This window comes from Annulohypoxylon maeteangense (assembly GCF_022496945.1).
Source record: "Annulohypoxylon maeteangense strain CBS 123835 unplaced genomic scaffold GGS22scaffold_20, whole genome shotgun sequence".
Lineage (NCBI taxonomy): Eukaryota > Fungi > Ascomycota > Sordariomycetes > Xylariales > Hypoxylaceae > Annulohypoxylon > Annulohypoxylon maeteangense.
Window position 1 is genome coordinate 356,740 of NW_025953267.1, and position 12,661 is coordinate 369,400.

The 12,661-nt window shown below is 47.4% G+C and overlaps 4 protein-coding genes across 4 annotated transcripts; 2 read left to right on the forward strand and 2 right to left on the reverse strand.

Moving 5' to 3' along the window:
* Positions 1-166: 166 nt before the first annotated feature.
* GGS22DRAFT_192382 (uncharacterized protein) lies at positions 167-2,550 on the reverse strand (the record flags this gene model as incomplete). The annotated part of the gene is made up of 8 exons (XM_047965253.1): positions 167-566; positions 629-882; positions 936-1,340; positions 1,391-1,680; positions 1,733-2,157; positions 2,220-2,341; positions 2,403-2,426; positions 2,485-2,550. The coding sequence occupies 8 exons, from the start codon at positions 2,548-2,550 to the stop codon at positions 167-169; spliced, it is 1,986 nt and encodes a 661-aa protein (XP_047815128.1).
* A 342-nt stretch (positions 2,551-2,892) lies between these two features.
* GGS22DRAFT_197051 (NAD(P)-binding protein) lies at positions 2,893-4,404 on the forward strand (the record flags this gene model as incomplete). The annotated part of the gene is made up of 8 exons (XM_047965928.1): positions 2,893-2,933; positions 2,981-3,162; positions 3,213-3,256; positions 3,377-3,493; positions 3,550-3,622; positions 3,692-3,795; positions 3,870-4,147; positions 4,200-4,404. The coding sequence occupies 8 exons, from the start codon at positions 2,893-2,895 to the stop codon at positions 4,342-4,344; spliced, it is 984 nt and encodes a 327-aa protein (XP_047815129.1). The 3' UTR covers positions 4,345-4,404.
* Positions 3,993-5,435, reverse strand: GGS22DRAFT_73341 (uncharacterized protein). Its single transcript, XM_047967940.1, has one exon. The coding sequence runs from the start codon at positions 5,307-5,309 to the stop codon at positions 4,464-4,466; it is 846 nt and encodes a 281-aa protein (XP_047815130.1). The 5' UTR covers positions 5,310-5,435; the 3' UTR covers positions 3,993-4,463.
* Positions 5,436-6,669: 1,234 nt separating this feature from the next.
* Positions 6,670-9,278, forward strand: GGS22DRAFT_172865 (uncharacterized protein). The gene is made up of 3 exons (XM_047962834.1): positions 6,670-6,846; positions 6,956-7,448; positions 7,546-9,278. Exons 2-3 carry the CDS (start codon positions 7,011-7,013, stop codon positions 8,542-8,544), a joined length of 1,437 nt encoding a protein of 478 aa, XP_047815131.1. The 5' UTR covers positions 6,670-6,846; positions 6,956-7,010; the 3' UTR covers positions 8,545-9,278.
* Positions 9,279-12,661: the final 3,383 nt, after the last annotated feature.

Here is a 12,661-nt window from a genome sequence, read left to right on the forward strand (position 1 = left end):
CATGGGGAACCTGGTAAATTCATGCCGAGGTATCTTTCCCTTTTCGGATAGCTGCTTCATAATTCTCTATTATTGGTTAGATTTATGCAGTTCTCCAATTGTTCATAAAATGGGGTGGCTTGCATAATCTCTTTATTCAAATAGGTTGGTTATCCAACCTCTAATCTCAAAACATTACATCTTCATCCAACAAACTCATCATTTGCTGATTGCCATAATACCAATCACCAAGTTCAAAAGTTTGAGGAACAATTGTTTCTATTGTCTCATTTGAAACCACACCTACTTCCATCCCAAAGGACGTAAAATCAAACTCGCCTAAAGGATCCGATAGAGCGTTCGTTATGCTCATGTCTGCGGAAGATGTGTTCGACTCAACATAGAGCCGAGCAGCCTGGCAAAGGAGCTCATACAATCGATATGGGTGTGTGATTGAGTCTGGAGGCGTTTCGGGCTTCATCGAAGTTGCGAAGCGATCCAAGCGGACTAAATCGGCGAAGTCCGAAAGCTGAACCGCACGAGTAAATAAAATACTAAACGGCATAAAAGGAGTGTGCAGAACCGCCCTATCCGGCTCAGCATCAGTCGGGTACTTCGGGATATGACTGACGGCAGTTGGCTAACGTACCAGTTGATGTATTTTGTAACCATGAATGGATCAGTCTTGCAGCTCCTCACAGCCGTCATACATTCATGATGTATATCTAACGTTTCGCGAGCTACTGTGACACACTCGTCTGAAATACTGCTGAGAGATCCTCGTGCTGTGGTAATTGCGCGAAGAATCAAAGCGAGTAATGAAGATTGACAGACGATATCACATTGTAGGTAAACGATTCGCATCGGATCCGCCTCACTGCCTCTTGGTTGATTGTCGATATCCTACAGGTGCTGGTCAGTGAGACTAGTGTTAAATAGAAGTGTCAATAACATACGAGAATCTCAGCACGCGCCATGCTGATAAGATCCCGCAGCTCTGTAGCGAGAATCTTCGCCATACGACTTCTTTCATCATCTGGGCGAGATAGGCCTACTGGACTATACAGCTCGTCATAAACCTTCCCCTGGATTCGCGCAACCTTGGTGGATCGTAACTCGTTCGGGTTAGTTGGCAACGTAATTTCAGCGTCACGAATACTTGATGGTCGGCCATGTCGAAGAGAAAGACCTCTTTCAAATTTATAAACGGTCCAAAATAAACGTTCTTGGGCAGTCTGTATGGACGGATCGGCTCCTTTTCGGGGTAAACGATGATATCCCAATCTTTGGCAGAGGTCCGAAGCCGTTGAAATGAACCTCCAAGCTATTGTGGCTTTAGAATTTTCAATTGCATAGAATGCCTATCGTAGGCATTAGCGGGGGTCTTCAAGCTTCTACAACGAACACATACCCCAAGTGTCAATGCAGCGATTGCCTCCATTGACGCTGGTAAGAGCAGCGGAAGCCGTGAACTAGCGGTACGAAGGTTCTCCTGGCATAGCCTACAATATTCCCGATAGTCTTGAAGTCCAGAAACGACAACATGTTCGGCAAATATGTAGGATAAATATGCATTGGCGATGATAAAATCTACTTCGCTGTAGTCGTCGATCGCGAAATACACCTTTCGGCAGATCTCCGCGAATTTTTCAAGCGGGAGTATATGAGAAACCCAGACGAGTCTAGTGTAATCTTGGTGATCTGGTTCTCACGTTAGGAAATCCATGATACTCACTCGTGGCAGGTAACGAACCCTTGGCCCATCGAAGCACAGAGACAACAGCCTCTAATGGGGGCATTGGAGGACCAGCCTGATATGCTGCTACTTTAGCTTGCTGAAAGGACAAATCTTTAGTAGCGATGGGTCCTTCCAAAATTTGCACCAACTTTTTCAGTGATGAGAGAACCCCGTTCGATTCATCCTCGCTTTCTCCTGAACATCTATCTTCTACAACAGCTTTGACGAAATCGATAATGTGAACGGAATGATCCCATAGAGAATTGCTACCAGATGCACAGATAGAGCGATGCTCGATTAGAGGCTTCGCTGAGTCTATTTGATTGAGCTGCCGTGTGGAACTAGCTTCAGGCTGCTTCGCATCTGGAGCCAAGTTCAGTCCCTGGAGAAAGAGCTTGATGCCATCAATACCCTCTGCAATGTCGTCGATTTTCTTTTCGCTGCATATTGACTTCTTATGAGTATATGAGAATATTCAAGATTATGAGCCATATTTACTCACTATTGCGCTGATATCAACACCCTCTGCCTGGGGGCTGTTGCATTAGATGCTACGGCGCTGTGTGTGCAGTTAAGCCTAGCTGCGCTACAATTCGAACACGGCGATCCCCTATCACAGCCGACCTATTCAATTATCTTTTGTCAGCATCGCGATTCCTTCGAGGAATGAATTCGAAGACGTAACCTTTCGAGTACGACATTGGTCACACTATTTCGCCAAATGTCAGCTTAAGCCAATGGTAAAGGGGCGTCAAATTTCAATTTACTGAACGACGGGCGATCGCCAGGCGGCCTTTTGGCCGTTCATCGGTATGAACTCCGCGGGATTCCATGTTGTATGATATTCTAAAGAGAATTTCTGAATCGCATTCCCATTAACATTATTTCATGGGATATACCCAAAGTTGATGATTACAAATCCTCACATATGGATTCGCGCGGATTTCCGGTCAGCAACAGGGATAGTTGGTTCTGCGATCCTGATTGGCCTCTCACCTCACCCCTTAACGTACGCATACAATCGCAACGTACGAGTTGAAAATGTCGTCAAGGAGATGAATAATTCTCTTAGTTCGTAGAATCGGGTTATAAGTAGCTGTCTGTCCTCTCGTTCACTAGCTAAAAGTCCATCCATATTCATAACCAACTCATTACCTACACCTTTAAGTAAAATCATGGCTCAGAACATCCTTATTACTGGCGCTGCCGGCTACGTGTATGATGCATCGATCCCCTATCGAGTTTAGACTAACATTGCACTAGTGGAGGGTCTGTCCTCGCCGAATTTATATCTCGTACCAAGAGCCCAATCAAGGCAGCGAACCTGCATGCTGCAGTTCGCACGGAAGAACAGGTTAAGGCCTTGTCGAAGTTAGGCGTGAATGTGATCCAACTCGACCTTAGCGATGAGGCATCTGTGATCACAGCCGTACTTCAGAACGAGAGTATGTTCTTATGACCAAATCAATAGATCGATCTACTCATATTGTATTAGTCGACATTGCCATCCACACCGCGAGTTCTGCAGATTCGAGCCTTGTATCTCACCTCATTAAGGCTCTCGGCCAGCGTCGCAAAGCTAGCGGAAAACAGACTTATTTCATCCATGCGAGTTTTCCAGGAACTTCTCCATCTATCGACTCGCTAATACTAAGCTAGTCGTCGATAACTACCCTTTTTTCCGAAGACGGTGGATGGACGTATGGGGAGGTCAAGGACTCTGATCCGATATATGAAAAAGACAAGCAGATAGGGAGATCTCATCCTGCTCGAGCAGTAAGTCGCGCGACCTTGCTGTTTCATGATGTCCTATTTCTGATTTTCTGTGTAAGACCAATCTCCTCGTCATCGAACAGGCCAAAGAGCTAGGCGTTACGAGTTTTATCGTTCCAGTGCCGCCCACCTGTAAGCACCCCTAACTCGCTATGGCTTACGGGCCTATGAATAACCGGATTCCCACTTATCGTCCAATAGATGGAAGGGGCACCGGCGAATGGAGGAAGTTGTCAGTAAACATTCCAGCATACGTCAGAGTCAGTATCGCGAATAAGGTTGTCTATAAGTTTGACAGGAATGGCGTACGTTATCACACCCATCCCTTTCTCGTAAATAGGATTTATAACCCTGGACTAACGAATGAACGCCTCTAAAGAGCCCACCAGCACTGCATATATCGGACTTGGTAACAATTTACGCGTTAATCGTCGAAAAGATCCTGCAGAAAGAGCCCATCCCAAGCGGTGAAGAGGGCTACTATTTCGCGGCAGTCCATAGGGCGCCCTGGTGGGAGATCATGCAACTTCTCGCTGACGGATTATACGCGCGTGGGTTGGTGAAGGAGCCCAAGGTACAAGTTTGGCCCAGCTACGACGAGGCCGCGGATCAGCTAGGGCTCCCACGGCTGTACGTACGGGCTATCGGGACCTCTAGGTAAGCACCTCCTTTCTTCGGCGTGGAGACGAAGATCTAACGAGTGACCTAGCGGAGATCTTGTTCCTGTGCATCCGTACCAACTCGGATGGAAGCCGCAATGGGACCAGAAGAGGTTTCTGGAGAGTATGGACGACGAGATCCAGGCCGTGCTAGATCTTGATACAGTCAAGCCTACCCTCTTTGATTCGCTATAGACTTTCCCCAGCAAGGTAGCAGGCGCTGAAACATTACCATTATTGGTTCGATGTAACGATTCGCTTCTCAACTTTAGTCAGCATGCAATAAGGCCCCTTAAGGAAGATGTCACATACCCTTACTTGCATACTGACGTATATTTAACACTCCACTCGTTCTCTAGTCGTCTCACTTCTCCAACTCTGTATTTAATTCTGAAATAAATCGCAAGCTCATCACAGTCGCTACACTTCATACAATAAAAGCCCCATTCGGTAGATCGTTCCGAAGAGTTAAGAAATGGTGCAGAAATGAATGTCATATTTGGTAAGGATTCAGTTCGTACGATGAGATTTCGAGGTCTCTTAAAGGATGCCTTAATTGTGGGATCCAGCACTGCGTCAAGAACGGCTTTCCGATCAAGATACAGCATCCTTCCCCCAGTCTTCCGCTTTCGTAAATTCAACATGCGTGGTAGAGGTAGGCGCAAAATATCTACTTTGTGCATCCCGAGACGCAGTACAGCCTCCGTAATTGGTATGGAGCGATACTTGTCGAAACAGAGATGGCACACACGTTTGCAAGTGATGAGATAGAGATAGACACCGAACCGGGGGCACGTCCCGCACTTTCTGGTGGAAAGCGTTTCGAATAGGGTCCGGCAATCGAAAGAAGCTGCCTCGACGCATATGATTGCGCGGAGGACGTTGGGGCATTGCTCGAATATCAACCGATATTGGGGCAGAGAGTCGACTAGGCACATCGCCCGACAGTTAACTCGCCTGAAGGTAGTTAATGTTGGTAGGTCAAGCGAGAGAAGTATCTCGGCGATGAGCTCAGGAGGGAGCATATCAAGCTGGCCCAGTGACTTCCGAGGATGAATCAAGTGTCGTCCATTGTCAAGAGGACATCCAATTTCAAGGTTCGAATCATCCAAGGTGTATTCGATAAGCGTAGGCACTAAATTGTCGTGAGTAGGATTCATTGTGACATTTCATTCATTCGAATGCGGCGAATTGAAGATAAATGCGGGTGAGATATAATCGATTTCGAAGTGAGTTAGTTGACGGGTTTCGGAAGGATTGAAACAATTTACTGGGTATGACAAATCGCGATAGACCCATATATTTTGTGATTTACTGTAAGATTCCACTTTCTTAATACACCAAGGTAAGCATACATAAAACCATCGTTAGTGAACAATGCGATCCAGAATCTCGGTGCTAGAATTGTTATAATGTACTCGCGATATCCCTCATCACTCACCAGAGTCATCGAACGAAGCTCTATATCTTATCAATGTGACGATCCAAGAAGTTTCGAGCAAGAGCTAGGCCTCCCGAACCTGATCACCCCCCTTCTTGGCAGAGAACTCCGGTTCGCTGGCGATTGCACAATGCAGCAAGGTACCAAGATTTCGATTTTGGCCGTATGAGATTGTCCTTTGTTTGATTTCCTACTCCGGATGGACTAGTAGCAAATGCCAACGTTTCGAAACTAAATCATATTTGCAATGTAGATAGCTTCATCTCTAAACGAATATTGACTATTAGCAAAAGACGTAGGGAATTGATGCGTTGGTAGTTTTCTTGAGTGACCCTCCATGTCGTGGATGTTGGTGCTGGTGTTGGTGTTGTACTAGGTAAAGTGAGTGCCTGGGCAAGAAAGCCCCCCATATCAGGGTCATTTTAAATCCAAAAGGATTACTTAATAAGAGCTGCAGGGACCGGAGGCTAACCCGCGATTTCTTAACTAGTAAATACAGCAATTAGTAATAGGTGCATGGAAACATGACTGTGTTGCTACTAGGTATGGATGGTCGAAGTTTCCCTAGCGACAAATCCCCAGGGCTAGTATCAGAAGGTCAGAAGGTCAGAATGACAGAAGGACGGAAGGCAGAGCTGGAAGGTTATGGACGGTGAAAGAAGCAACGACGTTAGAGGCGCTAGAGTGGTGTCACTGCCTGGTAGTGTACCTAGCAGGTAGTGTCACTTGTCTATCGAGGGGCTACCCGCAAGGCTGACGGTGTACTGATCGTCTTAACAGCGGTACATAAACGGTACCTAACCTCCGAATTATTTACACGATTCTTAATGATTAGTGTCATCCCCGACGCCCATTTTGCACTTAACACATTTTTCTTTATTAATTCTTCGGCGTTACCATCGCTTCTCGTTAAACATCTTTTTCTCTCTCCCCTGCGCCGATTTCTTTTTTGAAAGTCGCCGTTACTCATCTGCTGACCTGGAAACGTGCAGAGAACATCTCCAGCTACATCTAATCTTAAACACCACCAAGGTAAGTAGATTTTAGTTATGATCTAGTACATTCGATAATCGGACTCAGCCGATTGCCCCACGTATGTTCTTTGGCAGGGGGTCTAGGTAGTACCAGTTGACCTCTGAACAATCATCATCGGCCAACATTTCGTATCATCTATTCCATCTCATCTATCCTCCAATCACCAATCACTTTTCGCCCGAAACCAAACTATCTGGGCATCTCGTCGCCTCCGTCAACTAGTTAGGCTTTCCCTTTTTCTCCCCCAATCTCATTTCAACATCGTTACGCGAATCATTCCTCTTCAATTCACCCACTACCTCCCAAGTTATAACACTAACAATCGTCAAGTTGCCATCGCCGAATAGTTACTTCCACTACTTCCAATCGATCGACAATCCCGAAAATGGCCGACTCAGCCGAGGGTAGCTCTGACCCTCAAGTCACCTTCAAGGTGAAAACTTCAGGCGACACTCAACACACTATCACCATGGCCGAGACGGCTACAGTGTCCGACCTTAAGACCAAGCTTGCAGGCGAAGAATTTGAGAACATCCCTATCGAACGACAGCGCTTGATCTACTCCGGTCGTGTCATGAAGAATGAGGAGCCGTTGAGCACCTACAAGATCAAGAGTGGCAATACCGTTCACTTAGTCAAGAGCGCCGCTAGCAACCCTACTCCTGCTCCGGCCAACACCGCCGCTGCTACTCCTGCCGCGCCTCAGATTCCTACGAACATGGCGGCGGGTACTGCGAATAACCCTCTAGCAGGTTTAACCGGCGCAAGATATGCTGGCTTGACAGGCTTGCCGTCAGCAGACATGTTTGGTCCCGACGGAGGTGTAAGTCAACACCAGCACCTTGTGTCTATTACATATGCATACCTCTAGTACTACTTAACTAGCACTGAAGAGCTCAAAGCTAATTACCCATTCACAGATGGTCGGTTCCATGATGGACGAGGACCAGCTGGCCAACATGCTTAGCAATCCCCACGTTGCGCAGCAGATGAACGAAATGATGAACAACGACGCCTTCATCGAGATGATGATCCAGTCGAACCCCATGCTGCGAAACAACCCCAACGCTCGCGAGATCGTGCGATCGCCGCTCTTCCGTCATATGATGACCAGCCCCGAGGCTTTACGAGGTGCGGCGCGATTACAGCGAGTCTTAGGTGGTCGTCAGGCTGCGCAGAACGCCTTTCCCATGCCTGGAGTGACCGACAACACTCCCAATCCGCCTTCGGGCGATGGTGCTTCGGGAAATAACAACGGCGGTGCCCAGAACGCCAGCGGTCAACCCAATTTGTTCGACCCGGCACTCTGGAGTGGTATTCAGGCACCTGGCGCTCCTGGTGCCGGTGCCGGTGCAGGTGCTAACCCCTTTAGCAGTCTCTTTAACCCATTTGCAGCACCTGCAGAACGCTCAGGGGCGACTGGCACGAATGCGACTCCAGCTGCAAGCGGCGCGCAAACTGAAACTGGTACCACCAATGCCACTCAGAGTCAAGGTCAGACCCAGGGTCAAACAGCTGGCACCCAGAATGCCTCCAATCCTCCTCCTAATCCCTTTGCCGGTCTACTCGGTGCTTCGGGCCTATTCGGGGCTCCTGCTGGAGGTGCAGCAGCGGAAGGCGGAGCTGGGGCTGGAGCCGGCGCTGGGGCTAACCCCTTTAGCCAGATGCCTCCTGTACAGCCTGAGATGTTACAACAGATGATTCAGATGTTGGGTATGGGATCACCTTCCGGTTCTCCTGCCCCCGGTACCGCTCATGCCCCTCCCCCGGCCGACACTCGACCCCCGGAGGAACGTTACTCGGAACAGCTTCGACTACTCAACGACATGGGCTTCTACGACTTCGACCGAAACGTCGCGGCGCTACGACGAAGCGGAGGAAGCGTACAAGGTGCCGTCGAGCACCTCCTAAACTCGTAAAAAGGAAGCGGTTATCCCCGTCTCTTCCACCGCTCGAGTACTCGCACAATTCATTGTAAACGATAGGCTTTTCTTCTTACGGGGTTGGGGTGGAACATATAGCATGGTTGATCCTTCTTCTTCGCCACCAGGGAGAGGGCCAAATGCTTCTTGCTTCTTGTGGAACTATCTATCTATTGCCGGACGACGCCGAAATTCGACACACGACGACTGAACGACCGAACACATACACATTACACATCACACGACACCACATTAAATATCCTTCCGAGCAGGCATGAATAGGATGGGCTTCTTCTTTTTTTCTCCTTGCGACTGCTGGAGGGAGGACACGGATGGACGATGGCTTGGCAATCAATGCTTGCGTCAAGACTTGCTTTTGCAACAGCAACTTGCATCGCATCCTTCTATAATAGCTAGTGCGGTAATGATACGCGCTGTTCATCGCTGAGTTTGACTTTGTTGCTTGTGTTTATGTGATTTTGGTCTTTTAGTCAGAGATTCCGGGTTTGAGTGATTATGAGTGATGTGTGAGTGATTATTGGGTGGTACCCTTAATCATGATAATCTTTTTATAGGTAATGTCTATGAGGTTTGACCTTGAAGCTTCCGCATCATGGGGGTGTTGGTGTTCTAGACACGCCACTGACGTGTAGTCTTTCACAACTCATTTTTCCAACGGCTTGAAATATCCATTTGGCTAAGATCTATAATTATTATGCATTCTACTCGTCATCTGTTTCTTTCTCGTATTAGGTAAGTTCGTTATTCTATTTCTGGCAATTATCCGTTTCTTCTCGTCGTATTCAGATGTTAGTGATATCTCGGTTAGGAACATGATACTTGGTCTAGGTCTAGGTCCCTTAAACTCTTATCCTCAAAAACATGCAACTGAAGTATAACTTACAGCGACCGGACATTAGTTTGAGTCTGATCTGATAAACCTGAAGTACCGCTAAGATACAGATTAAGCTATTCTCTATTAGGTATAAGCTATACCCAATATAGCAACTTTCCAATCGCTGCTTTATGATATTTGATCAAAAACTTACGTAATGATCGCTCATGAAGCCCACATTTTAAAAGCAGCAGCATTTTAACTACCATATCAGGGATAGTCAGTCTTGGCGGTACTTCAGGTCTACCAGATCAGGACTCAAACTAATGTCCGGCCGCTGTATTTGGTCTCTATAAAGTTGTCGACATAATCACATGTTGGTGTTTTAGGCGATGCTATTGATAGAACAGTGACACGAACAGCTGTCTTAATATGGCATATGTAGCTGCAAGTACCGCGCTACGTATTTTCTCCGGACCTAGGACCTTGCAATTATTTTCGGTATTATAGCTCCAACTCGGAAACTACCATAGTCTACGGATACTCTCACCGAATCCTCCCGCAGCTCAAATAGAATTTGATAACATCTCAGTCAACCTAGCTAGAAGGCAGCTCCCGTCTGAATCTGTCCGGAGCTTGAGGATATGACGCGGCAGATTCCTAAGCGGCGGACTTTCATACGCTCGTTGTTTTACACCCGCGGGCCTAGTGGATCGACAGATATTCGTGTTTGCTGTGAGCTAATATTCTCACGATAGAGTAATCTTTTTGAGAGGATTCGTAATCGGATCGTAGATGATGAAAATAGATTCAATCTACCGTCTTCATCGTAAGTTTTTTGACAAATTTGCTACTCTTCAGGGCCCGCTACACCGTGACTACCTACCCTAGCTTCCGATGATAGCACTGTTACCGTTCCCGGCTCCCCGATTTTACTTCTTTCCCCGGGACCCGTCTATTCGGCGACAGGCAACAGCGGCCCTCCTTCGGTCATCATACTTTCGGTGTTTCTCGGCGGCTATGACTTCGTTCGCTTAATATACTGACCCGACGATCCCTATAAGTCGATGTTACTCGGATTCGCCTCACTGCAGCCTCACTAGACGCGCTGTTCTTAAACCCAAGGCTTTGTCGCGCGCTAATACGCGGATCGACATCAATCATAACCAGATCCTACGTACAGCGTGTCGTCTGCCCAGGGAATACATTCATACTACACCTAACAGATCTAGGAAGCTGTTGCGGGGTGTGTGTGTGTAGGTATGTGTTGGTACCTCTCGGCAAAACCCAAACCAGGGGTGCATGCGGCGCATTCGTATCGGCGTAAGCGAAGATCTCGGCAGCATCTCTTATGCAAAACTTTATTTTTCTTCCCAACTTCCTTTTCCTTGTGTCCTTTTGTCTCCGGTTTCTTTCCTGTCATCTGCGAGGTAGCTAGCTAAACGCTCTGCCGGACCGGACCTGCCCATACTGTATGATTCGAGACGAGACGAGACGTAGTAATGCTCCGTACGACCAGCCTAGATATGGAAGCTCGGTAGAATAATCGTTGTAACTTGCGGGAGGTCGGCGAGCCAGAAGGAAGAACTTTTGAACTAACTGTTGAGATTAACTCCGTACCTACTATATTTGCTCATACGAGACAGATGCAATTTTTATATCCGTGATGAGATGCGCAGGCGGAGGTCGCAATGAGACGCTGTTATTAACATGCCATACTTCACGGTAGTATTCAACCCACCATCGACTCCTGTCACGCCCCAACCAATTGTCATCTAGCATTTCAGGTGGAGGCTCAACAAAATACGGCTAGACCCGAATGGTGATGATGCTATTGCTTGCGTTAGCGTGCTTCTCTTCCATTGGGCTATCTGGTGATCGTCATCCGTGGCACTTCCCGGGCCAAGGGGGTTCTCGAGAATTCCATGGTATTTCCTGTTTCTCGATAAAAATCGGCAGCGATTTCCCTTTGCAGCTATAGGCAAATATTGAAGAGATGAGGGGATCGCTTTCGATGGCTGCTCGCAAAGTCCCTTTTTAGTATGCCAAGCCGATCTTGATGAATAGGAGTATAGCCTGCACTACTGACGCCACGCAGCAGCCACGTCTAGCCGTCCGAGGGCCTTGCCCCAAGTCTAGTCCGAGAGAGGGAAGGGCAACAAAAATCATTCTCAAAATTTGTCTGGTGAGCTTCTTCGGAGAATAATAATTCGTAGTTAGTTATTTTGTTCGCTAGGTATATTGTGATGTTACCGTACTATGCAAGGGACTATACTGACGATGTATTTTTTCGTCTATAAAAATATCATTGTTGTTAACAACTTGGCTTCACAAGGGGCATTACAACGGACCTCTCGGACATTCTGGACCTAGCTATCCAGGTTATGCCTGTCTCACTCGGCATGAGAATATCATTGGAGTCCAAGTGGACCCCATGTTTGTCCAGACACCCAGAGCCTAGAGCCTAGACAGGACACCTGCTTGGGTATACATCGAACCGACAGCCCTTTTTGCCTCTCGGTGAGACCTATGGAGCTACTAGTAGCCTGATCAGACATCTATCTGACCTGTCATATTTGAATCAACTGGAACAAGGCAGTTTCTGGCTTAGCGTGGCACTGAGACGTCCCGGTGTCCTGGAAATAGAGCTAAGGAATGCCAAGTGGGTTCGGATCTCGTTCGCCGAAGCGTCGTGACGGCCCTACGACGGTCAGGATGGCGCTGGCCACATCACTAACTATACGGCGTAGTACCTTATTCTGATTCCTACAACTACGTAAGCTATAATAATGTTGGGAGTTGAAAGAACCACATCTATGACGATTTTCCGATCACCAGTCTCTCATTTGCCTTTCCGGTGCAAAGTAAGGCTTACAATCAGCTGGGCTTTCTGTGGAAATGATGTTCATACTCGACTCCAACTTTTTATTTGATAGTTCTCGCACTCCGGTTGAAATTCCCCACAACGTGAGGAGAAGAGGAGCGGGATGTATGTATGTAATATTGGCCCTCTAACGTTAAGTAGATAATAATCTACATAACAGAATGTTTCACATCTTGGAACTTTGCTTCTGGCATCTGCAGGCTCTGCAGGCTCGGACGCCCTGCCGTCCGTGTTATCAATCCGGTCGGGATAACTTCTTTGAAGAGTTCACATTCCCTCGTCTCGGTCGTGCCGACTTGGTTCCCATGCACCCCGGATGCGTCATTTCGATCATATACAGCTAGCCTACTTGCTTTAGCTCGCCTAAACATGTCCTCCTACTGCACAGGTGTCGC